The 27,530-nt window shown below is 45.5% G+C and overlaps 1 protein-coding gene across 3 annotated transcripts in view; it reads left to right on the forward strand.

Annotated features, from left to right (window-relative positions):
• Nucleotides 1–262: 262 nt before the first annotated feature.
• DHX35 (DEAH-box helicase 35) overlaps nucleotides 263–27,530 on the forward strand; it is a 70,190-nt gene continuing 42,922 nt past the window's right edge. The window contains exons 1-6 of one of the 3 annotated variants that reach the window (XR_015061054.1): nucleotides 263–498; nucleotides 20,311–20,447; nucleotides 20,850–20,942; nucleotides 23,653–23,730; nucleotides 23,833–23,937; nucleotides 25,680–25,741. Coding sequence is in view for 2 of the 3 variants with exons in the window: in XM_085892633.1 (XP_085748759.1) it covers nucleotides 459–498; nucleotides 20,311–20,447; nucleotides 20,850–20,942; nucleotides 23,653–23,730; nucleotides 23,833–23,937; nucleotides 25,680–25,741 (515 nt within the window). In the remaining variant the exon portion in view is untranslated. The remainder of the gene's footprint in view (nucleotides 499–20,310; nucleotides 20,448–20,849; nucleotides 20,943–23,652; nucleotides 23,731–23,832; nucleotides 23,938–25,679; nucleotides 25,742–27,530) is intronic. The other 2 variants (XM_085892633.1, XM_085892634.1) reach the window with 2 other exon arrangements.

Here is a 27,530-nt window from a genome sequence, read left to right on the forward strand (position 1 = left end):
ACACACACTGTACATGCACTGTTCACACACTGTACACGCACTGCACACACTGTACACGCACTGTCCACACACTGCACACACTGTACACACACCGCACACACTGTACACGCACTGTTCACACACTGTACACGCACTGCACACACTGTACACGCACAGCACACACCGTACACGCACCGTTCACACACTGTACACGCACTGTACACGCACCGCTCACACACTGTACACGCACTGCACACACACTGTGCACGCACTGTCCACACACTGTACACGCACTGCACACACACTGTGCACGCACTGTCCACACACTGTACGCGCAGTGTTCACACACTGTACACGCACTGTTCACACACACTGTACGCGCAGTGTTCACACACTGTACACGCACAGAACACACACACACGTTTGAATCGGCTGCAGTGTTTGCGAAGTCGGACACGAAATTCTCCATCTACCTGTAAATGGAATCAGGAAGTTTCCCGCCAAAGTTCTGGAAGCCAGGTGAGTTCATTTTTAAATTCCCTTTAATAATAATAATAATCTCGTGATGAGTTTCCTGTTTGATTTGTCCGTTGTCCTGACCACGCAGCGCAGCCTTGGGTAAGATTGTTCACTGACGAACCCTCGGAGGCCTACACCTACCCCTACCTAGTCGAGTGCTGCTCGTACTTGTGTTGTTTTCCCTTTTTCACCGTCAATGCCCTTTGTCCCTGTCTTTGTAATTAACAACCCTAAACGTACGTACTTGTTTGTGGTTGCCAAAAATAACCGGTAACGTTAATTAGTACACAGCGTACTGCGCACGGCTATTGAAAAATACATCAAACGGTCTTGGAGACTGGAATTTATCCAAATTTTTTTTTAATGCGATGTCCAAGGTTCCTGTGAATGTGGGGGAGACGTCGCTATCCAATGCAAAGGCGACACCACGTCCCAGGAAGGTCACGTGCGAGTCACGTGCGAGTCACGTGGTGCCCCTGATGACGTCAGATTATGTGTCCACTGAGCCAGTGGTACAATATTGTGACTTGTTCTTCATTGGTTATGTCTTTTATACCCTGGTGAATCCGGCAACGGTACATTGTTCACTAGTTATGTACTAATAGATTGTGATGTTGAAATTACAGCTTTACAACCTTCACTCTTCTATCCATCAGATTATCAGAGATGTAACAATATACAGATGGAGGCCCCACATGATTTTCTGCACATTGAAGCAATAAATCACAAGCATAAACCGGATGAATGCTGTTAAGCCGTGTAGTAGTAGTAGTAGTAGTAGTAGTAGTAGTAGTAGTAGTAGTAGTAGTAGTAGTAGTAGTAGTAGTAGTAGTAGTAGTAGTAGTAGTAGTAGTAGTAGTAGTAGTAGTAGTAGTAGTAGTAGTAGTAGTAGTAGTAGTAGTAGTAGTCGTCGTCGTCGTCGTCGTCGTCCACCACCACTTTCCATTGCATCTTATTTTACATTAGTAGAGTACCCACCCTTCGGGTGATATTGTTCCAAGCAGCAACATCTTCTTCTGACGCATACCTCGATATGGGCGATGTACAGGCAACTGACAGCTCTTATCTGTAAAGGCAAATTAAATAATCCTGCTTTGGTACATGGACCAAAAATATACCAACTGCTTAAAATTCAAAACACCTCACCACACTGTAAAACGTGGGGATAGGAATACTGTACTTAAATGTGCTTTTCATAATGTGATGTCATGATGTACAAACGATCAGACCGACCACCATGCACTCAACTTCACCAAGGTTTTATTAACAACATTCAGGCCCGTTACTGGTCGCGCATGCACACACGTCAAACCCGAGAAAGGGTGATACGTCACAGACAGCTTAAAATTAAATGTGATATATATATATATATATATATATATATATATATATATATATATATATATATATATATATATATATATATATATATATATATATATAATTCCAGTAGTCTGTGTGTCTGTGTGTCACCGCTATTTCTCGACAACCACTGATCCGATCTAATTGAAACTTGCCAGGTATATTACTGGGGACCTGAGGATGTGCCTTTTCAAGGTTTGATATTAATCGGACAAGTGCTTCCCAAGTTATGGCCATTTATTTACCAACCAATGACAGGACACGTTGCTGCGGCCATTTATTTACCAACCAATGACAGGACACGTTGCTGCGTATGAGTGGCAGATGGGGGAAGACAACCTCAGCCACGTTTGCCATTACGGGGTTTTTCCTCTTCTCTTTGTGTTTTTCCTTGCGAAAAGGCAAAATACGTTGGCGCTACTTGAATAATTGGCCATTAAAACTAATAATTTATCAAAACGTTGGCAGATCCAGCAGCCTCCGCATTCTTGCCCTGGACGAGGAAAACAACGAAGAAGCGCCGTTTCCTCAGCAATGTTGTTTATGAAGAGGTGCTAATGAGATAAAGGTGTGTACATGGAGACAATTTTTATTATTATTTATTTATTCAAGAAAAATTGTTCCAAAAATAATTTATCAAAAAAAGTGCACCACTTTTTTTTGTTGACAATTGTCAAAACGGTGTGGCCTTTGGAAGTGTTAAGGAATTCAGCTCTACTCAACATGCTTGCCAACGAAATACATCTCAATTTGGTGGTATGCTTTGCAAACTTTTTTTTTTAAACTATTTTCAAACTAAAACAATTCGAACATGGAATACCTAATGACATTGTACTTTCAGGTCTCCTACAAATCCTACCCTGTCACCTCACCATGGCATAGGAGTGGCAATGGTCAATGGCAGTAAATGTCATGGCGAGCAAAGACGGGGAGGTAAACTTGATTTTAATTTGGATTTTAATTAACTCTGTGTGTAATCACAGCAGTTGTTACTTCAATGAAAGCGATAATTCGTGGAATGATGTCAACATTCCGCACGGGTACGCACTACTTCTGGGTAGTGATGACTTAATGTATTCTAATAAATTTCTCGATTTCCCATACACATTTATAGATAAACACAATGCCCCAATCCAGTCGTCGTTTACAAGAGCGAAGGAATGGCCTGTGTGGTTGTTTGAAAGATTTTGTTTTTTTTTGCACGTACGGCCATGCACGTATGGGCACGCGAGAGCGAAGGAACGGCCTGTGTGGTTGTTGTTTCTGGCACGTGGCTTGAAAGTTGTTTTTTTTGAATGTACGGCCACGCACAGACGTACGGTCACGCACGTACGTGCACACGAGAGCGAAGGAACAACCTGTGTGGTTGTTTCTGGCAAGCGGTTTTAAAGTAAATATATATATATATATATAATTTTTTTGCACGTACGGCCACGCACATACGGGCACGTGAGAGCGAAGGAACGGCCTGTGTGGTTGTTTGAAAGTTTTTTGTTTTTTTTGCACGTACGGCCACGCACGTACGGACACGCGAGAGCGAAGGAACGGCATGAGTGGTTGTTGTTTCTGGCACGCGGTTTGAAAGTTGTTTTTTTGTATGTACGGGCACACACGTACGGGCATGCACGTACGGTCACACACGTACGGGCACGTGAGAGCGAAGGAACCACCTGTGTGGTTGTTCTTTCTGGCATGCGGTTTGAAAATTTTTTATTTTTATTTTTTGATTTTCACGCCCGGGCACGCACCTACAGGCACGCACTAGTATATATAATTCCAGCAATGTGTGTGTGTGTGTGTGTGTGTGTGTGTGTGTGTGTGTGTGTGTGTGTGTGTGTGTGTGTGTGTGTGTGTGTGTGTGTGTGTGTGTGTGTGTGTATGTATATGTGTGACTGCTGTTTCTCGACAACCATGGTCCGATCTAATTGAAACTTGCCAGATATATTGCTGGGGACGTGAGGATGTGCCTTTTCAAGGTTTGATATGAATCGGACAAGTGCTTCCCAAGTTATGGCCATTTATTTACCAACCAATGACAAGACACGTTGCTGTGAGGGCGTGGCCGATGGGGAAGAGATCCTCAGCCGCGTTCCCCATTACGGGTTACAACGTATGGACTTCCGGATAGTGATGACTAAGTGTATTCTAATAATTTCTCAATTTCTTATGCGCATTTATAGATAAACACAATGCCCCAATCCAGTCGTCGTTGACGAGAGCGAAGGAACGGCCTGTGTGGTTGTTTGGAATATTTTTTTTTTTTGCACGTACGTTTTTTATTTATTTATTTACTTATTCTTCTCTTCTCTTCTCTTTGTGTTTTTCTTTGCGATAACATTGCGAAAAGGCAATATACATTGGCGCTAATTGAATAATTGGCCATTAAAATTAAATTGCGAATAATCATCACTGCGATATGCGAACTTCTGGGCCACGCACGTACGGGCATGTGACAGCGAAGGAATGGCCTGTGTGGTTGTTGTTTCTGGCTCGCGGTTTGAAAGTTTTTTTTTTTTTATTGCACATACAGCCACGCACGTACGGGCGCGTACGAGTATATATAATTCCAGCAATGTGTGTGTGTGTCTGTGTGTGTGGCTGTGACTGCTGTTTCTCGACAACCACTGGCCGGATCTAATTGAATCTTGCCAGATATATTGCTGGGGACCTGAGTATGTGCCTTTTCAAGGTTTGATATTAATCAGACAAGTGCTTCCCAAGTTATGGCCATTTATTTACCAACCAATGACAAGACACGTTGCTGCGTCGGCATGGCCGATGGGGAAGAGAACCTCAGCCGCGTTCCCCGTTACGGGTTACAACGTACGGACTTCCGGATAGTGATGACTATGTGTATTCCAATAATTTCTCAATTTCTTATGCGCATTTATAGATAAACACAATGCCCCAATCCAGTCGTCGATGACGAGAGCGAAGGAACGGCCTGTGTGGTTGTTTGGATTTTTTTTTTTTTTTGCACGTACGTTATTTGTTTATTTATTTATTTATTCTTCTCTTCTCTTTGTGTTTTTCTTTGCGATAACATTGCGAAAAGGCAATATACATTGGTGCGAAATGAATAATTGGCCATTAAAATTAAATTGCGAATAATCGTAACTGCGATATGCGAACTTCTGGGCCACGCATGTACGGGCACGTGAGAGCGAAGGTATGGCCTGTGTAGTTGTTGTTTCTGGCTCGCGGTTTGAAAGCTATTATTATTATTATTTTTTTTTTTGCACGTACAGCCACGCACGCACGTGCGCATACTGGTATATATAATTCCAGCAATGTGTGTGTGTCTGTGTGTGTGGCTGTGACCGCTGTTTCTCGACAACCACTGGCCGGATCTAAATTGAAACTTGCCAGGTATATTGCTGGGGTCCTGAGTATGTGCCTTTTCAAGGTTTGATATTGTGACGTCCACGGGACTTGAACAGTCCCGCCAACGTAGAATGAGCCGAAACGATGGAGGCAATTTATTTTTATATAACCCAAAGACGGCGGTTTCAATCGCCCTACCGCAAACGGGACGAGGAAGGTGGCACGAGTCACTTTTCACTGAGTTGATGATGTTTATTCCTTTTTTAATTTTTACCAGAAATAACAAGACTCGGCAAGAAGAGGGATCCGGGGCGATTCGACGGGATGGTGTGGGATCGGGCGTGGGGAAAAACACAGACAATTCCAATGAATATACAGTTCTCAATCCCTCTAAGGTGCCAAGCAGACACACACACACACACACACACACACACACACACACACACACACACACACACACACACACACAAAACGTAGCTATCTCTGGTGGTCAGGCTGGACCGTGGTGTGGACGCAACTGTCCCTGGATCGGCGCCGGACGAGCCGGCCTTGCTCTCGCCAGGGGGGGGGGGCAGGAGAAACCGCGGTGCTGTCGACCTCCTGGTCCTGGCCCAAGTCCGCCCACACCCGCCAGGGAACCAGCTCCCGTGCCAAGCCGCGAGCAGGAGAGGGAGGCAGGTCCACCCGCCGCCCACCCCGTATTCCGAGTCAGCAGAACCCTAGAGCCAACCAAAGCGAGGCACGAGGCTCGGCAAGGCTCCCAGGCACGATCAAGAGCACGATCAAGAGCACGATCGACTCAGCACAGCAACCAGTACGCTCTCTGCCGCCACAGGTTCCACACCAAAAAAAACACGAGCGTTCTGGTTGTAATCTTCTTCTTCTTCCTTTTCGACCCCGAACAGAACCTTTTTATCCTTCTGCCCTCGTCACCTCCAATCGAGCCGTTTATTGGCCCACTGCCGTCGCCTTCTGCCAATCGTGATCACGGGGCAGAGCCATCCGCTGCACTTCTGTGACGTCACGGCCAGTCTTCAGAGAATACCAAAAGGGGTTTACGCAGACACACTTACCCTATCCCGTGTCCCTATCTAATTACGTGACATTTATCATTTCCCCCTTGAAGAAATGAACATTTACTAGACAACTTATCACCACTGAATTACTACTTATTACATTGAGATCCTGGTAAACTCGAACAGCATGGCATACCTAATTAAACATCCTAATTACCCTTTGAATGCATACCCCCCCTCAAACGTAACACTGCCCCCTCCTCTGGTACCGCAGCTCCTGCAAGGTATATCACAGGCGCTACCGTACCAGCCTTAACACTTACTGACTCACACCTAATTAACCTAATGGAATAAAGTAGGAGGGGCAATGGGCAGCGAGTCGCAGCTAACTTACCTATCCTGCTTAATGTACTACCCCCTTATGGCCTTATCCTCGCCTAAACAATCATTCGTTTTTTTTATTTTTTTATTTTATTTTATCACATGAGAGCACTGAGCGAAGTTGCACTCCATCCTCCGGATCATCGCTCTTGCCCAGCACTCTTCCAGTGATCTGGGGAGGGGAAACAAAAGGTTCCACAAAAACACAACACTTATACTTTACATTCCTACTCTAAGCCTTAACGACACTATTCACAGGATATTTACACTTGACCGCCTCCCCCAGTGGATGCTAATAGACCCAGCGTTACCTGGGGAGCCAATTTTCAAATTTGCTTGCCCCAAAATTATGCGGACATCATGCCCTTGCTGCACCTGTCAAGTTGTGCGGGATCGGGTAGGACTCACACATCTTCACAACACTCACACCATGGTCATCATCACATTTCTAGGTCATGGTCCTCATTTTAATCATGCAGGCTAAATCCCGTCATGGCCGTGGGGTGGGTTACCACAAGATGATGGGGGCATCTCAGGTGCAACCATGCCCACAGGTAAGCTTTAGTCCAACCCGGACGTTTCTCCGCCCCGCTCCGTTTGATTCCCACCCCCCTGGTAGCCATCAGCTCTAATCCCGTACAACACTCTGGAAGGGGTCTCACTGGCTCCTCTGGCCTTCCTGGGTCGCCAAGGTCCTACCCGCCTTGGTCGCCCAACCAGACCCTCTCCCAGTTGCCTCCAGACACTGTCACCATTAGCCACCAGGTGGTGAATCTCCTTGAAGGGGGTCGCAATTCCCGCTCACCGTGAGCTTCAGCAATCCCTGTGGACAAGCACATCATCCCCACCCACAAAACCCACATGACTCCCCCACCCCATCGGCCTTACATGTGACACCTGCATTTCTAACACTTCACCAACCATGACCTTCCCTGTTACCACACCATGCCCAATAAAAAAACAATGTGTGCACCATACATTTCACTTAAAACAACTCACACAGCACTTCTCACCCGATCCACGCACCAGCCATTGGACAGCCACTCGTGCCCGCTTTGTTTCCAATTACCCACTGTCCCGATTGTCACTCTAAAACCCAGCAGAACTTACAAACCCATGCCAATTTTCCCACAATTTTTTTTTTTTTTTCACCAAAGGAGGGCACTTCGCCACAATCTCAGCAGCCGAGCATGGCCGTATATGCTCAGCCCAATCTAATCTCCCGGACCCCCGACAGTGATCTCCGGACCCGACCTATGAAAGGGCATCTCGGATAGACCTGGCGGTTCAGCAGGAGGACTCACCCTCTCCGAGTCTAAAAGTCTATTGGAGGGTCCCTCCATCGTCGGGTACCGGCAATATCGTTGCATGTGTCCTCTTCGCCCGCACCGGAAACAACTCCCCATAAAAGGCCCCCGTGAGTATCGGTGAAATGTCTCTTCCGGTTCCGGACCCCCTCGGCCATAATCGAATTGCTCTATTGGCTGGGCTGGACCCCGCCGCTTTGGCGCACCAACTACCGAATTACCCCTTATCAAACTTGACAGTTTCTGGCAAATTTCCTGAAACATTTGGGTAATGCCAATTTCTCCCAGCCCCCTTCCCTGATCCTGGATCTCCGCCTGTCGGATCGTCACCGCTGGCCTCTCTGTAACCCGACCCGGCCGACTCCACGAGGCCAGCCTGGCCGCGCACTCGGCCGCTCGGTGAACGGTGGGTGGATCCTGTAACTCCACTAGTGCTCGGACCTCAGGGTCAGGGAGAGCAGCTAAAAATTTCTCTAGTGCCAGTCTGTCCCACGCCTCCACTGTAAGGTCCCGATACGCGATCCTGACTGATTGGTAAATGTCCTGTGCCAGCTCCTGCACTGTCTCACCCGGCTTTAATCTGCGGTGCTGGAGCTGGGCCCGCACCAGATCACAGTTCGCTGCAAACCCAAACCGACGGCTCAACGCCTCGCAAATGTGGGAGCTGGTCAACATCCCCTCCGCGATCACGTTTAACACATCTGCGGCTGGTCCCCGCAACGTTGCCACCAAATTCCCTGTACGTTCCTGCTCATTCCACCCGTTTAGTCGGGAAATGCACTCAAATTGCGTCAGAAAAGCTTCAACGCTCCCTGACCCGTCGAAATTTACCAGGGGGATCACTTTTACGGTGGCCCGCTTCTCAGTTTCTCCCTTGTCCGAATCCAGCCCAGGGATCAAACACCCTTGTGGCTGCGTATCCAATTTCGGAGCCCACTGTGGCCAAAGATGTTTTGTGGTGAGGGTCTCATGGGTCAATTTTGCCTCCTGTTCCAAACGTTGAATGGACCGATTCACCTCTTCCCGCAGGATCTTCTGGGCCCGCACAACCTCCTCCAAGGCTCCGTCGCGAGTTTGTAGCTGCTCCTCAACCAACCCGGACACTCTACTTACAAAAGACGGCTCTACCAGGCCTTTATCCAAGACTTCATCTTGGCTCATAATTTTATCTTGTTCGTCCAAACGAGCCTCCAATCCTTTTACCTCCTCCACCAAATTCATCCCTTGCTTCCTCAGCTCTCCCCATTCTTCAACTTGCAGCTGCATACGAGCATCCATACAGGCACGATGACGTTCCAGGCTTTCATCCACTTTATCAACCCGAATGCTCGTTGCATCAATTTTATCTACCAATTTTTTCCGTATATTTTCCCCCTCCAATGTAATTTCTACCTTTGTTTCCTCCAATCTATCCTCGAATTTACTTTGTATTTCTCCCAATTTAACATCCACACACTCCTGCATCTCAGTTTTCATTTTCTCCATCTTTTCCCCCAATTCATCCCTCATTAAATCAATCCGTGCACCCAACTGTACCCCCATTACCCTCAATTGATCTGTCATTTCTGCCCTCTGTGTCACGAATTGATTTTCCATTTGTGCTGTCATTTCTGCCCTCTGTGTCACGAATTGATTTGCCATTTGTACCGTCATGTCCCCTATTAAACGTTCCAACAGTGTCTGGATCGTCATCGCACCGGTTTCCGGCACTGCCGGCCCCGTTACAGGCGATGAAGCACGGTCCACGCTCGGAATGGGGGAGGTTCCAACCCTACCCCCGTCTCTCCCCTCTTCCCCCGACTCGCTGCCAGACACGTGGCCTTCCTCCTCAAACATCTGCACATCCGCCATGGTACAGAAGTCCCGTTTGCCACCAATTAATTTAAATTTGAAAAATCCCGCCAAAATTTTCCCGCGCTCGCGCGCTTTTCTGTAATAATTTTATATTCCAATTCGTGGCGAGATTTTAATCCTGGTATATAATTTAGAGGGGTTCGAACATCCCACTTCTGACACCAATGTGACGTCCACGGGACTTGAACAGTCCCGCCAACGTAGAATGAGCCGAAACAATGGAGGCGATTTATTTTTATATAACCCAAAGACGGCAGTTTCAATCGCCCTACCGCAAACGGGACGAGGAAGGTGGCACGAGTCACTTTTCACTGAGTTGATGATGTTTATTCCTTTTTTAATTTTTACCAGAAATAACAAGACTCGGCAAGAAGAGGGATCCGGGGCGATTCGACGGGATGGTGTGGGATCGGGCGTGGGTAAAAACACAGACAATTCCAATGAATATACAGTTCTCAATCCCTCTAAGGCGCCAAGCAGACACACACACACACACACACACACACACACACACACACACACACACACAAAACGTAGCTATCTCTGGTGGTCAGGCTGGACCGTAGTGTGGACGCAACTGTCCCTGGATCGGCGCCGGACGAGCCGGCCTTGCTCTCGCCAGGGGGGGGGGCAGGAGAAACCGCGGTGCTGTCGACCTCCTGGTCCTGGCCCAAGTCCGCCCACAGCCGCCAGGGAATCAGCTCCCGCGCCAAGCCGCGAGCAGGAGAGGGAGGCAGGTCCACCCGCCGCCCGACCCCGTATTCCGAGTCAGCAGAACCCTAGAGCCAACCAAAGCGAGGCACGAGGCTCGGCAAGGCTCCCAGGCACGATCAAGAGCACGATCAAGAGCACGATCGACTCAGCACAGCAACCAGGACGCTCTCTGCCGCCACAGGTTCCACACCAAAAAAAACACGAGCGTTCTGGTTGTAATCTTCTTCTTCTTCCTTTTCGACCCCGAACAGAACCTTTTTATCCTTCTGCCCTCGTCACCTCCAATCGAGCCGTTTATTGGCCCACTGCCGTCGCCTTCTGCCAATCGTGATCACGGGGCGGAGCCATCCGCTGCACTGTTCTGTGACGTCACGGCCAGTCTTCAGAGAATACCAAAAGGGGTTTACGCAGACACACTTACCCTATCCCGTGTCCCTATCTAATTACGTGACATTTATCATTTCCCCCTTGAAGAAATGAACATTTACTAGACAACTTATCACCACTGAATTACTACTTATTACATCGAGATCCTGGTAAACTCGAACAGCATGGCATACCTAATTAAACATCCTAATTACCCTTTGAATGCATACCTCCCCCCCCTCAAACGTAACAATATTAATCGGACAAGTGGTTCCCAAGTTATGGCCATTTATTTACCAAACCAATGACAGGACACGTTGCTGCGTAGGCGTGGCCGATGGGCAAAGGGTGCAATTTAGTTAACAATGACAGGACACTTCGCTTGGCATTTTGCACCCACAGTATCTATCTTCTATCTATCTATAATTCCAGCAATCTCTGTTTGTTTGTCTTTCAAAAGGTTTGAAATTAATCGGACAAGTGGTTCCCAAGTTATGGCCAAGTTAGAGCGCGTTCCCCATTACGGGTTACAACGTACGGACTTCCGGATAGTGATGACTTACTGTATTCTAATAATTCATCGATTTCTTATGCGCATTTATAGATAAGCACAATGCCCCAGTTCAGTTGTCGTTTACGAGAGCGAAGGAACGGCCTGTGTGGTTGTTTGAAAGTTGTTTTTTTTGCATGTACTGCCACGCACGTACGGGCACGCATGTATGGGCATGCAAGAGTGAAGGAACGGCCTGTTTGGTTGTTGTTTCTGGCACGCGGTTTTAAAGTTTTATTCATTTATTTATTTATTTATTTTTGTAGGTACGGGCACGCACTAGTATATATAATTTGGTCAGGTCAGATTAGATCTGTGACTTGCTGCAGGTATCATGTAAACCTGTACTAACCTGTTTCATGGTCGGGTTGTCAGTGACTAAACCGTTTCCCCCACCAGGTTTTTTGGTGAGGAGGGTGTATGATATGGACACCCAGCAGGATTACAAACAAAACCTGTCAAAGGGTGGAGGAGCTCCTTGTGAGCCAACGGCCATCCATATGTAGTGCTCAACTGTGTCTGCAAACGTCCTCCTGCAGTTGGGTTACTTCTTATTAGGAGGTTGGTGGCAGGATTTGCAGTCCGGCCACCGTAAAACCCTTCATTCCGCAAAACATGCGAAAAGCACAAAAAAAAATGAAAACCCACTCCGTGGGAGTACCTCCTGTGCAGCTTATTTTCGCGGGGCAGCTCACCATATGACGGGATTGGGGCAAAGCCTTCAGGACCCCCAATCTTTGATGATAGGAGGGAAACCACGGGGTAATATTCCCGGGTCAGTTTGCACAAGTGTGTGTCGGGTGGTGTTGAGGTGTCGTCCACCAGACGGCGGTCTCCTTGGGTTAACCTGAGGTGGTCCCTTCGAGTGGGTGCCTGCAATGTGTTATCCCTAAGAGAGGATGATCACCTGTCTCTGTTATCATCTGAGCTCGTATTTGGACATCGGTTTTGCAGCAGTCTCTGAGGTCGTAGACCTAATGGCGGCGAGATCATGGCGGGTGATTACACCGACTATTGGTCTGGTCACTCTGATGGTTACCATGCCCAAGGAGTTGCTGTAGCTGTGTCCAATAAGCTGACTCCATTAATAATTGAGGTAACACTGGTCAACGAGTGTATTATGAGACTAAGGATTTGTCACTCCTTAGGTGTCATTTCTCTGGTCTCTGTTTATGCTCTGACAGAGGTGAGTGATCTCACTGTGAAGGACACATTCTATGCCACGTTCGACTCTGTGGTTGATCAGTGCCCCAGGCGAGATACTCTTCTCAACTTAGGGGATTTCAATGCATCGACAGGAACTGATGGGGATGGTTATGAGACGTGTGTTGGTCCCCATGGGTCTGGAACTGTGAACCAGAATGGCACCAAGTTACTCGACTTTGCGCAAAGTCATGGACGTAAGGTGGCTGGTTCATGGTTTCAGCGCCCACAGGCTCATCGCTGTACTTGCTATTCCAACGCTGGTGGTGTGGCAAAAGAGATTGACCATGTCCTTGTTGCTGGTCGCTGGAGAATGATCCAGAACTGCAGGGTCTACCGGAGTGCTCAGTTCCCCAATACCAACCACAAGCTTGTTGTAGCAACTCTGAAGTTGCAGCTTAAATCCAGGAGAATGATACTATCCCAGCCTCGGCTGGATGTTGGGAACGTCAAGGATGAGAGGGTAGCTGAGAAGTTTCCGAACAGGCTGAGTGGGGATTTGGGTGGTCTGGGTGCTTTGGGGAATCCTGAAGAGTTGTGGAGTGCCTTCAAGACCACCGTCCTTGATGGTGCCAGTGGATGTCTTGGAACTCACCATAGGGCGAGGAAGAATTTGGTCTCTCAAGGGACACTGGACACCATTGACGAGAGTTGCAGGGCCAGGCTGAATGGCAGAGCTGAACTGTTCAGGGAGTTCACCTGTAAAACTCTACGTGTGCCGAGGGTGGACAAGGAGGCCTATGTGCAAGGAATCTGTGAGGGAGTAGAGCATCACCTGTGGTCAAGTGATTCTCATTCTGCTTTCAGGGGAATTTGCGCATTGCGTTCCTCCAAACCTGTCCTTCAGTATACTGCAGGAAGAGCAGAGGGTGGTCGACTCTTCACAGAGGAGTCCGAAGTGAAAGCCCGCTGGGCCGGTTACTTTGAGTGGTTGTACCAGGCTGATCCACCATCTCTCGAGTCGGATGTCAGGGGTGTTACTATCCCTATTGCTAACCCTCCAATCAACTGTGATCCTGGGATCTGTGGCATCCATTCTTAACTTCTCAAGGCTAGTGGAAAAGCTGGACTCGTGTCATTGCATGCAGTTCTGTGCTCTGCCTGGAACACAGGCGTCATCCCAACTGACTGGAAGAGGGGCCTTTTGTTGCCCCTCTCTGGAAAGGGAAGGTGATCGCAAAACTGCAACAACTACCGAGGGGTGATGCTGCTCTCAGTGTTGGGCAATGTTTTTGCTCGCATAATTCTTTGGTAGGGTTCGCCACCATCTGCTTGAGCACCAGCAGCCAGAGCAGTCAGGCTTTATTAGACCACCAAAGAGGTCAACAATTGACCGTATCCTTGCTCTTCTTGTCCTCACCGAACGCAGATGAGAGTTTCGGCAGGGGCTGCTTGCAGCTTATGTTGATCTCTGTAAAGCGTTCGATTCAGTGAATCGGGATGTCCTCTGGAGGATTCTTGGTCTTCGTGGGGTGCCATCAAAACGGATCAATCTGATGTCTGAACTCTATTCTGGTACTGAGAGTGCTGTGAGATGTGGTGGTACCATCTCTGACTTATTTCCAGTTGTTACTGCAGTTGTCAGGGGTGTGTACTGGCCTGCACACTTTTCAGCACTGTATGAATTGGATTCTGGGGAGGATGTCAGAGAGATCAAGCTGTTGTGAATCATTTGGGAATGTCAAGATCTCTGACCTTGATTTCGCAGATGATGCAGTCATCTTTGCTTCGACTCTAGATATGCTTTTGGGGGCCCTTGAGGTGCTGAATGAGGAGTCTGAGCCACTGGGAGTATGGGTTTCCTGGTTCACAACCAAGATCCAGGCTTTCAATGACATGTTGGATGCTGCTGTCTTGTCTGTGCCTGTTTTGGCGAGGAGGTTGAGGTCATGTTGAGATTCACTTCCCTTGTCAGTGATATTCATGTCTCTGCTGGCTGTGAGCCAGAGGTCAGTAGTCGTCTGGGTCCTGCCTGGGGAGTTATGGATTCACTGGGTCATGGGGTGTGGCGCTGGACGAAGGATGAGGACAAAAGGACAAAACCTGTGGAGGAGGACAAAAGTCCGAGTCTTCAGGTCCTTAGTGCTTCCATTCTTGCTCTACGGGTGTGAGACTTGGACTCTGGCTAGGGATCTGAGATGGCGACAATTCCTTTTCTACCAGGTCTCTTCGGAGAATCCTTGGCATTGCTGGTCGGACTTTATGTCCAACTAGCGGTTGCTGAGAGACTCAAATGAGATTTGTTACCTGCAGAGTCCGTGAGCATCAACTGCGGCTGTGTGGACATGTGGCTCGTTTTGCTGCCGCTAATCATGCTCACCAGATTCTCTTGGTGAGGGAGCCTTGTGAGTGGAGGAAGCCAGTGGGCTGACCACGTGCCTCATGGTTGCAGCAGGTTAATTGGCATCTCAAGGAGATGGGGATGGGCCAGGCATCGGCCTGACAAATGGCCAGACGGAGGCCCCTGGAGTCCTGGCGGAAAGTGGACGCAGCTATGCGCTGCTCCGATGCATGCTCCTATACCTGACCTAACCTGAATACTCCACTGTAAATGGTGGAGATTTGTAATACCCTCCCCCACCTGGAGGTGGCGTTACACGATACACATTTACATCGATAATTTGCATCCCCCATCTCCCCCCACCCCAAGACCACCAGCAAAGATAGAAACACCACTATCCATTAATTGAGGTCATGCTGATCATATGTAGCAAGTCTGGATGTAATCGGCCCAAAACTGCAGGAGTAGCATGACAAACACACACACACACACACACAAACACCATTCCGTGAATTATAATCGTAAGCATTATCATGTGTATTCTAAAAAACCAAAATGGCTCGTTATCTGGGGCCACGCTGTATACAAATACAAGGAAATCAGACACAGGTGGAGGCCATTCAGCCCATCATGCCTGCATGACATCAACACCATACTAATTTATCAACACAAGATCCAAAGAAGGAAATGCAAAATTTATTATTATTTTTCAAGTGGTTTTTGGTTGGTTGGTTGGTTGGTTTGTTTATTTATTTATTTATTTATTTTAAGTTTTTGTAGTTTTTGTATTTTGTTTTTTCATCGCTTCAGGGGAGGGGCATGTGGTTGGTTAATAAACATACAAAATCAACCACACAACACCCCTTGATGAGACCCCACCAACAGCACTCCGTACACATGCACACAATCACCCATCTATGTTCAAACTACCTAAAAGTCTTATCAACATCCCTATACCCCTCGAGCTCCAATACTTCCAGGGACCTATCTGATTCTAATTTAGACTTATCTATTTTTTTCTGCTGCCACTACTTTTCCAGGGAGGCCATTCCACGCATTAACTACTCTTTGAGTAAAAGTCCCCTACCTTGCTACCGTCTTAACTCTCCTCTTCTTTACTCTCAAGCTATGACCCCTGGTCCTATTACTGTTTACTCTGTTGAATAATTCATCTGCACTTATTTTATCTATTCCTTTCATTATCTTAAACATCTCTATCATATCTCTTCGTAACTGCTTCTCAGAGCTGAGGCGAGCTAGGCTCAGAATCAATCTAGTAGCCCTGTGCTGAGCTGTCTCTCTCTCTCTCTGGCATCTATGTCCTTCCTGAGTTGTGGTGACCAAAACTGCACACATTATTCTAGATGTGGCCCTCATTAAATTCCTGTACAATGTTAACACCACCTCTTTTGATTAATAAATGATCCCCCTCCTTATACAGCCTAAAACACTATTTGCTTTACCTATAGCTGCCTGGCCCTGTGCTTCCTCCTCACCTCCCGTATCTATTAACACCCCCAGATCCTTCTCCTGTGTGAGACGCTCCAAAATTACCCCCTGCATCCTGTAATCTCTATTTTCATTGTTCTTTCCCATCCCCAACACCTTACACTTGTTCAGGTTAAATTCCATCTGCCAATCTTTTGCCCAATCTGAGTCGGATGTCAGGCCCAATCTGCCCTGTATCTGATCACCACCATCTCTGCTATCCACCTTACCTCCAAGCTTTGTGTCATCTGCAAATTTGGAAAGCTAACTCTTCACCGCATTATCCAAATCGTTGATGTAAATTATGAATAGTAATGGTCTGAGTACTGATCCCTGAGGGACCCGCTACTTACATCCTTCCAGCAAGAAATCCTCCCACTCACAGCCACTCTTTGCTTCCTATCACGAAGCCAGTTTGCAATCCAATTAGTTACCTGACCAGCCACTCCACAAGTCCTGACTTTCACTCACAACCTCCGATGTAGTACCTCATTAAATGCCTTCTTAAAGTCTAGATATACTATGTCCACTGCCTTTCCCTCATCCACCCAATCAGACACTACTTCATAGAACTCTAAAAGATTTGTTAAACAGGAACTACCTTTGGTAAACACATGCTGACTACCTTTAATTAGTTTGTATTTATGTAAATGGTTCCTCAACTGGTCCCTAATTAATGTCTCCAACACGTTCCCCACAACTGAAGTCAAACTAACTGGTCTATAGTTTCCCAATTCTTCTCTGGATCCTTTCTTAAATAATGGTGTTACATTTGCTACTCTCTAATCCTCCGGTACCTGTCCTGACTCCAGGGAACTATTGAAAATATCCGTTAACATCTCGCTTACCTGCTCAGCCACCTCCATCAACACTCTCGGGTGCATATTATCTGGACCCGGAGCCTTATTTTCTCTTAGATTACCGAGCTGTTCCTTTACTTCCTTCACTCCAAGCTGGATCTTCTGTAAAAGACCTTCCTCACCTTATTGATAGATACATACTCAGCTATTGGCAATTCTCATGACTGTTCTTGTGTAAATGTTGAATAAAAATACCTGTTTAATAAGCCTGCCCTCTCACTTTCATCATTAACCACTCTCCCGGTGCTCTTCCTCAATGGGCCCACACCGGTCCTATCCTGTTCTTTTCCCCTGATATACTTAAAGAATGCCTTGCTATTATGTTTAATATTCTTAGCCATGTCCTTGTCATCCTCTCTTTTGGCTTGCTGAGTTATTTTCTTAACTTGCCTCTGTTTACTACGATAGTGATATAAATCTAACTCCAGTCCTGTTATTTTAAGCCTAATAAATACCTTCTGCTTCTCCTTAATAGCGTTCCATATCTCGCTGCTCAACCACCCTGGTCTCTTTCTGATTTACACCTCATTGGAATGTACTTACTATGCACTCTCCACATTTGGTCCACAAAAGTTTCCCATTTCTCTGAAGTTGATTGTCCTGTTGTTTGAGTCTTCCAATCTACATCACCCAACTCTCTCCTTATACCCTCAAGGTTTACCTTCCTGAAACCTAATAGCCTGATTCCACTATCCTGAACTTGAACCCTTAATAGAATCTTTGCCCACACAATGTTATGGTCATGTGCTCCTCAATGCTCCCCAACTTCCACCTCCTCCACCATATTGGGATCGTTACTTAAAAGGAGGTCTAACACTGCACTTCCCCAAAAACTAGGAAAATCCTCATCCGCTCTGCCCTTTCCCTATTCCTGGACCCAATCTATCCCTGGCAAGTTAAAATCTCCCATCATCAATACCCTTCCCTTACCACTTGCCCTTTTGAATTATTCATGTAAACTCCTCCTTCATCCTCTTCCTCTTCCTTCCCACCCGGGGCCCTATAGAAGAATCCTACCAGTATCTTACTGTTATTACAATCTCTAATCTCGACCCATACCGAATCCTTAACATTTATTCTTTCCTTAACGTCACCCCTTTCTCTTGAATCAATGCTGTCCTTTACCCAGATTGCTACTACTCCTCCTATTCTCTCCTTCCTATCACTCCGATGCACCTTGTAGCCTTCTAATCCTGTCCTCCAGTTACTCTCCTCCTTAAACCATGTCTCACTCACTGCAACTATATCATACTCCTCGCTGTCTACTTTGGCTTCAAGCTCTTCATGTTATTATTTCAACTTCTGGCATTGGTATAGAATATATTTAACTTTTCCCTTCATGAAATTCTATTTTCCTGCCTGGCCTTACTTATCCAAATTACTTCATCCGTTCCTTCCTTAATAGCTTCCCCACCCTCCGCTGACCTAAAAAAGCCTGAATTCCTTCCTCAATTCCCACTACAAATCTTGCTGCCCCCTCTCTATGTAACATCCGGCCATCATTGCGGAAACACTCCCTTTGTCCCGTAAATGATTCCCACTGCTTCCTAAATGTAAAACCTTCCTCCCTACACCACTCTTCCAGCCATTGGTTGACATCTATCGCAAATAATAAAATTCTATGAAACGGTCGGATGATGAGTAAACCTAATTATGTAGCAAACAAAATTTCTCAGCATAACCTGTTTTGAGGTTAAATGAGAAACATCCAGTCAAAGTCATGATAAAATAATCATGGATTTCTGAAAGAGAAAAAATATTTGATTGAATTTTATTAAATATTTGTTTCCTTCTTGCTTTACATTTTTCCCCCTTTCCTGCTGCTCTGAGGTCCAAAAGGATGATACATAGGTATTGCACTTATCTTTGAGCTATCTAGTCTGGGTCAGATTCCTGACCAGACTACAAACTGTCAGATGGTGCTTCACAGACCGGATGTTGTATCAAAAAGTATGCTGTCCGTAAGATGGATGTCCAGCTGGGTGTCCCATCTGCTGGCATATTATTTGGAGGATGGTAAAAATTCCATGGTGTCTTTCCCAAAGAGTCGACTAGTTTCCGCCAACACCCTGAACAAATTCCAAATTCCTGCCACATTCAGTCAAACGTCAGGCCTCACCACCCAGTTAGTGAAAGACTTGCGCCAAAAGCAATAATGTGGGAATAAATGTTGTAGTAATAGTAGTCGTAGTCTACTGTGATCTGATCCAACACATGGTCAACGTCATGGCCTTGTCCATGTTACTCTTCCATGAGGAAACTAGCGTGAAGTCGATGGCGTGTCATCGCATATCCCCATGCTTCCCACCTGCAGCAAAGTTGAGAGATGGCAAAAATTCCACCAGGAATGACCCAATATCAAATTTTAAGTTAAAATTTTTTCCTCTTTTGACCCCTGTGACTCTAAGTCCCCACCCCCTGGGGCATGAACCAGAGGTCAAACCGAAATATTCACTAAACATATCATGCATCCCCCAATGCTGATTGTATATACAAAGTTTAATTTTAAAAAATGTGCCTGTAATTGCATTTTTGGGTTCCTGATCTTTTGACCCCACCACAGAGGGGGTGGGGCCAAAATGATACTGCTCTTGCATATTCTTACAATATGGTGATCATAACTACCAAGTTTGGTGAATTTCTGCCCAACCGTTTAGGAGGAGATGCCGTGACGGACGGACGGACATAGGGACGAATGGATCGACATACAAACAGACGGACGGAGCCGGTTACAATACCCCCCCCCATTTAATTTTTCAAAATTAATGGGGGAAAATAAGTTTAACCTCTGTTCCTTGACTGCCTGAAAATCTGTGTGATAAAGGAGGACAATTGAAATCCGTTTGCCTGCATTGGAACTGATGGCACTAAAAGTGACAAAGTGTTCAAGTAAATGTTTCAAGCCTTGGCAAAATATCCACCGCCTTTTAACACCGAGTTATTTCTACCTTCTCAGGTGAATGTTCAAACATTGCCAGGTGAATAGATTTTAACCTTCAACGATAATGACAATAGGATAATTCACAATGGCTGTCAAAAGCAACGTTATGTCGAGTTGGACAGATGATGTTCAATGCATGTTTTCTCTTTTTTTTTGTTTCCGCAGGGGCTGAGGCTCCTGGAGCGAGCTTGGCAGAGGAACGGACAGTGTTAGTTGACGAGTCGCAGAGCACACCATACGTCTCCAACTCCTGCGCAGCGCTCTCATTGGAAAAACAAAGGCAAAGGCTGCCCGTGTTTCGTGTAAGACGCTTCAGTTGGGCGGAGTTGCATTGCATCTAGCTAGCCCCAGGTGGTGTATAAGCAATTTGTATATCGTAAGTTCCAATGCCAAGATGTTTTCAGGAAATTCACTTATGCCCTCGGTGTCATTGACACTACAAACTTGGGTATCTTTAAGTATTCTCACACTCGACCATCTTTCAATTACGGGGGTATTCTTTCAGTCGATACTGCCTTTTAATGCAACTTCATCAATGATTTGTCATCTGCATTGAAAGGTTGTTACAGTGGTTTAATTGTTGTTATTTTGTGTATTTTTTCAGTAATAGCTCATGTTTGTAATTGTTTAATTTCTTGCCGGGACCGAGCTTTTTTCTCTCTCACTGTCTCTCTCTTTCGCTCTCTCTCTCTCTTCTGTTTCAGCACAGAAATCACATCCTGTATCTTGCCGAAGCATACCAAACAGTGGTTATTGTGGGTGAAACTGGTTGTGGGAAGAGTACACAGATACCACAAGTATGAAAAATGTTTTGACATGCATTAATGAGGCATTGTTATCGTGTTATCAAATATGTTGATAATACAGTAATAAGTGGATTCACACTGCAAATGAGCATTAATATGTGAACAAAGTTCAGAAGTTTACAAGATTGGTATGACCGTCATTATTTACTTATTAATGTCAACAAGACAAAGAATATAAAAAAAAAAAAATTATTCTCAACACTTTGCAGGTGGCCATGACCCTTTGATTAATTATTCATGACCAGAGTATAGAACACATTTCTGAGTATAAGCATTGGGACATAATGATTGGTAAATTGAGATGGAGCAAGAATTCGCAAGTTCTGGTCGGTAAAGCAAACCAAAAATTGTACTTTTTAATGAAACGAGAAGCACCCGCTGGACAGGTCCACACATCCATGGACGCATGCCGAGACCAAGCTCCTTTTCTATATTAGGTTGAAAGAGTTACATGTTGATCATACCATTTTCGTTCTTTTCTATCAATCTGATTCAAAGAAGCCTTCATTTCAATTTGATATTGTACATTTGGTCATTTGTCAAAAGAGAATGGTAAGAAATGGGAAAGACCCAGGAAGATTTCCCAGTATATAATATGAACAAACCTCTCAATTTGTACATTGTATGAGAAACATGGCTTATTGACTTCCTCTACTATCATATCCAATGGGTGGCACTCAACAGAATCCTTTCATCTCCTCTCCCTGTCATGGCTGGTGTTCCCCAAGGTAGTGTTCTGGCCCCTGTCCTATTCCTGGTCTTCATCAATGATCTCTCTGACTCTGAAAAATCCTCTATCTATTTACTGATGACTCCACTCTCTGCCGCAACATCTCTCATCCTTCAGACAGACAGGCTGCATCCTCTTCCCTCTCTTCAGATCTTGACAAAATCACAATCTGGTCAAACACTTGGAATGTCTTTCAATCCTGACAAATCTCACACTCTCCTTATCTCTCTCTGAAAGGATCGCCTGGCAAACCCTCCGATCTACTTTTTCAACAATCCTCTTGAGGAAGTTCAGTCATTCAAACACCTGGGTCTCACTATCAGCCATGATCTTTCTCGGGCAAACCACATTTCAAAATTGGCCTCCAAAGCCAGCCGCCGATTGGACATCCTCCTTTCTTTCCATGCTTTGTCCCCCCCCTCCCCCCTCACCCTTCCCCCAGGTTTCTGTAGGGGACACACGATTCACCATCAATGCCCTTCTGATTAAACGACCTTAATGCAGACTTACTGCTCACCTCCACTCATTTGCTCCTCTTTTCTCCCACCCGTGGAACCTACTTCCACATTCTCTTCAATCTCATTCTTCCGTCCAGGTCTTCAAAACAGCTGTTCATCACCATCTCCGATTGGCCCCAATCCAAAACCATGATCTTTTCTACTCTCGTCAACTCCACCCCCACCACACCCCACCTCCATCCCTCCTGCCAAATTTCCAGTTTCCTTGGAGTTTCCTCTACCTCGTGCATCTTCTCCTGCCCCCCCATTCCTCCCCACAGCCATTGTTCTCCGAGTCAGCCTCTATCTTGGCCTTCAACCCTGTTGTTGGTGTTTCCCCTCTCTCTCTCAACTGTACCTTTTGTACTGTTGTGTAATAATTCTAGTTCTTCCAGGAGCCTCGACTATGTATACAAAAAAAGCGTGCGGTGTTGAAGGTTCGTAGGATAATATGAGACCCATGACACAAACTACATCATTGTTTTCCTTTGAATCGTTCAGGCATTCGCCTTCGTGCTCCACTTCCCTTGTTCAGTCGTTTGAAATGAGTTTGTGCCAAATTCAGTTCACATGTTCAATGCTAATGTGAAAAGGATGTGATGCATCCTTTTTGAATTTAATTGCCAGTGGATAAAAAATTTCCATGTTTCACCTGGACAATAAAAAAAAAAAATGAAATTAATTTATTCATCACAAATTGATAAAATAACTGTTTTTTTCCCCATTATCACAAGCACGGATTTTTATTTCAATTATTCGGCTTTTTGGATTCTTTTGCTCACTTTCTTATTGGTTGTATGCCTGGTGTTGGCTTAATGGTTAGGGTAGTGGGTTTTGGATCCTAGGGTCCTGAGTTTAAATCCCGCTCACCTGTTGAATTAATACCAGGTGGGGTTAACTCGGCCTGTCATCTTTCCGAGGTCGGAAAAATGAGTGCCAGCATGCTGGTATACTGTGTCGGAGTGGCGACCCGTCCAGGATTGTGCCCAATAGCCAAGGAGACTGCTTAAGCAGCACCAACGCTCTGCACAGAGTATGGTCCCAATCTCCTCCTTATTGGTTGTGGTTTGTTTTGCATTGAACTTTAATGGTACACTTGTAGCTAAGAATCTGGTAGTACCAACGACTGCATCAACCAAAAGCTATAATTTTGAGTGCAAAGTGCAAGAACAAACATACGATTGCAAAGATGAAGACATGTATGAGCATTTAAATAAGTTTGTGCCACAGTGACATTTGATGATCATGATGGTGATGATGATGATGATGATTATGATGCCAAGGAGTGAAATGAAGAACACAGGAACAAATATCAGTCTTGTGAGCTGTGCGAAAAAGGTTCTTGGTTCAACGATAGTCAATTACTAATTCTTTGCTGAATATGACAAATACGTTGATATTTGTCATTTTAATTTAAATTAACTTGTTCACCTCGCTAAATGAATCCCACCTTCCCCATCTTCATTTGTTGCAGTACCTTCTTGAAGCTGGCTGGGCAAAGGGAAACCATGTAATCGCAGTTTCGCAACCGCGTCGAGTGGCGGCCGTGACGGTATGTGCTCTGATATTTTTCTTCACCAATGTCCTGATAGTGTTCATACCGTTTGGTGGTAAGGTGCCATGACAACATCGGAAATTTGTGCATGTTGTGCAGGTCGCATCTCGAGTGGCTGATGAGCGTGGGGCAATTCTTGGACATGAAGTCGGGTACTGTGTACGCTTCGATGACTGCTCGGACACTCGCAATACACGTATTAAGGTAAATTGGCGATTGCATGTCCATTAAATAACTATAATAATAATTAATACAATAACAGTTGACCTCATGTTCCCAGGTTGCACCTCATTTGTATAATTTGTGCTCATATTTTTAGGCCTACTTAATTTTGCCAATAACACTTCTCAACGGGGAAATCTCACGAGATTGATTTTAGGAGGTTCTGGTTCTCAATTTGTTTGTCTGTCCGTTCACACGATAATGCAAAAATACTCGATTGTATAAAGCTGGAATTTTTTTGCTAAAATTTGCTTCTTACCACTTTTCAAAACTGATTGGACACCATCGATAAGCCATAAACAATCAAGGAGCATAACTTTCTGTATGTAGCATCTTGCAATTAAAATGAAAAGTAAATTTTGCAAGTTTGTTTGTATCGGCATTCTTTAGTATTTATTTTCATTTTGTTACTATTGTTACAGATCTGTCGATTCTTTTTCTAAGATTTAATTGTGATTGGGTAAGGTTACATTTGCTCTTAAGTATGCGGACTCCAGATAAAGGGAGTCACAACAAACATCAACAACAACAACTTAAGGTGGCTGGCTAACTATCTTAGGGTCTTATGTTTGAGCCCCTGTTGTGCCGTTAAACAACACCAGGCGGGTTGACTCATCCTTCCGAAGTCGGGAAAATGAGAAGTACCAGCTTACTGGAAACAGGGGGCACTGCATCAGCAGCACAGCCATATTATGTATAAATGACCATTTTTACAGCCATTTTTCCCTGCTGTGCAGGGGTTTGGCTTTTTGTGAGGCAATGTTTTATGGCCGGATGCCCTTCCTGACGCCAACCCTGGTCGCCTCTTACGACACACAGGGATATGGTACACCTATTCTAACCGGGGCATACACCGGGACCAGTACACTGGCACTCATTTCGCCGACCTCGGAAGGATGACAGGCTGAGTCAACCCCCTGGTGTTAATTCAGCAGCCAACGGGGCTTGAACTCAGGACACTGGGATCCCAAGCCGCCACCCTAACCACTAAGCTAACACCAGGCTTAGCCATATTATGTATAAATAATATTATTGTATCTCAAAAGTTATTGCAGCATTTTGTAATTTCCTTCTTTTCTTTCACAGCCACAATTATTCCCACTTTCTCATGGGGTTGGCTGGGGAAAATTTTTGATCCAAGTCTTTCACGAACTTGCCGGCCTGGCCTGACATTTAACAGAGTAGGTTGAAGCAGGAATTTCGATTTTCGACTGGGTGCTGGCGATAGAAAAACAGCAACTCTTCGTGCAGATCTTTAACGTGGGATCTTTAACACCCACCAACTGATGCCGCCTGATGGAACGCCAAGTTTAACATCCATCCGGGCAACGTTATATACATTGATGCCTCACCCTGCTTGTGAAACACCGGGATGACGGTTTACAGCTGGGCCGAGATTAAAACCCAGGCGAGACAGCTCAGAGGCGAATGTGCATCCTTCTTGGCGATATCTCTGTTGTTATAGTATTAATTAATTTTCAATTTTTATTTCCAATATATTTTGTGCACGTGTGTGTCACCTCTTAACTAGAAGAATAACTGACTGAACTGGTATCACAAGTATCATGATCAATAAGGGGCACATCACATTATGGAGGAGTTTCCACTTGCATGTAGAGATGTGCTTTTGGGATTCCACCATCACATGCAATTGTTGCCATGATCCTCCGTATTAATGTACGTCACCACGTCTTTCTCACTTACCTTTATCCTTGTGGCGGCAGTTTGTCACTGATGGGATGTTGGTTCGAGAGATGATGGCAGATCCACTGTTGCAAAGGTACAGGTATGTACCAGGTCCACATTCATTCACTTTCAGAGCACATTCAACTGCCAATTAATGGATTGGTTATTTTGCACTTTGTGATGACACCTGTCATTCACAGGATGGTAATTCGATGTACTGTGAACTTCATTACATTTTAAAATGTTTCTTTATGAATTAATGCAGAAATGTTGGCGTGAGTTACTCATAGACAATAAGTTATTAGGACAATGGTGTAAAATTTTGTTAACACACTTTATTGCATTTGAGGAAAATATGGCCGATTGAATTGCCTGAAAAAGTTTTTTCACTTCGCTGACGAGTTTAATGAAACGAAAGCATGTAGTACTTCACAAACCTATTGCATATCTATCTGTGAGTCTCAGTGAGGATGTAAAATGAAGTGAAAGTCATGAAAAAAAGCATCTTTTATACCAGATGATTGTTGTTGTCGTAGTTGTGGTTGTTGTTTGTGTGCTCCTTCTGTGTCCATCATGCTTTATTCTGAAGGGTTCCTGCTGTCTTGGAATAATAAAAATGGTACCATTGGAAGCGCTACATTGATTTCCAAGTCCTGCTAAAAGGTGTATTGATGATTAAAATGGACATGACGTTTTACAACTTTGAAATTTTTGTTACAACTTAATAAATTATTGTCTTTCCAACGGTACTATTTATTTATTTATTTATTCTATAATAGCAGGAACCTTTTAGAATGAAGTGTGATATGTGCATGTACACACACACACACACACACACACACACACACACACACACACACACACACATACACGCATACACATGCATAAACACACACACATAATATACACGCATACACATACATAAACACACACACACATAATATACACGCATACACATACATAAACACACACACACACACACACACACACACACACACACACACACACACACACACACACACACACACACACACACACACACATAATATTGTTACGTTTGAGGGGGGGTATGCATTCAAAGGGTAATTAGGATGTTTAATTAGGTATGCCATGCTGTTCGAGTTTACCAGGATCTCGATGTAATAAGTAGCAATTCAGTGGTGATAAGTTGTCTAGTAAATGTTCATTTCTTCAAGGGGGAAATGATAATTGTCACGTAATTAGATAGGGACACGGGATAGGGTAAGTGTGTCTGCGTAAACCCCTTTTGGTAGTCCCTGGAGGCTGGCCGTGATGTCACAGGACAGGGCTGCGGATGGCTCCGCCCCGTGATCACGATTGGCGGAAGGCGACGGCGGTGGGCCAATAAAACGGCTTGATTGGAAGTGACGAGGACAGGAGGATAAAAAGGTTCTGTTCGGGGTCGAAAAGGAAGAGGAAGAAGATCGGGACAAAAAGATCGTGTTTTTTTGGTGTGGAGGCTGTTGCGCTGAGAGCATCCTTGTTGTTGTGCTGATTCGATCGTGTTCTTCATCGTGTCTTGGAGCCTTGCTGAGCCTCGTGCCTCACCTTGGTTGGCTCTGGGGTTCTGCTGACTCGGAGTACGGGGTCGAACGGCGGGCGGACCTGCCTCCCTCTCCTGCTCGCAACTTGGCGCCAGAACTGGTTCCCTGGCGGCTGTGAGCGGACTTGGGCCAGGACCAGGAGGTCGACAGCACCACGGTTTCTCCTGCCCCCTGACGAGAGCAAGGCCAGCTCGTCCGACGCCGATCCAGGGACAGTTGCGTCCACACCACGGTCCAGCCTGACCACCAGAAATAGCTACGTTTCGTGTGTGTGTGTGTGTGTGTGTGTGTGTGTGTGTGTGTGTGTGTGTGTGTGTGTGTGTG

Source organism: Eptatretus burgeri, chromosome 8 (assembly GCF_056783735.1).
Source record: "Eptatretus burgeri isolate ZD-2024b chromosome 8, Ebu_testis_v1, whole genome shotgun sequence".
Classification (NCBI taxonomy): Eukaryota; Metazoa; Chordata; class Myxini; order Myxiniformes; family Myxinidae; genus Eptatretus; species Eptatretus burgeri.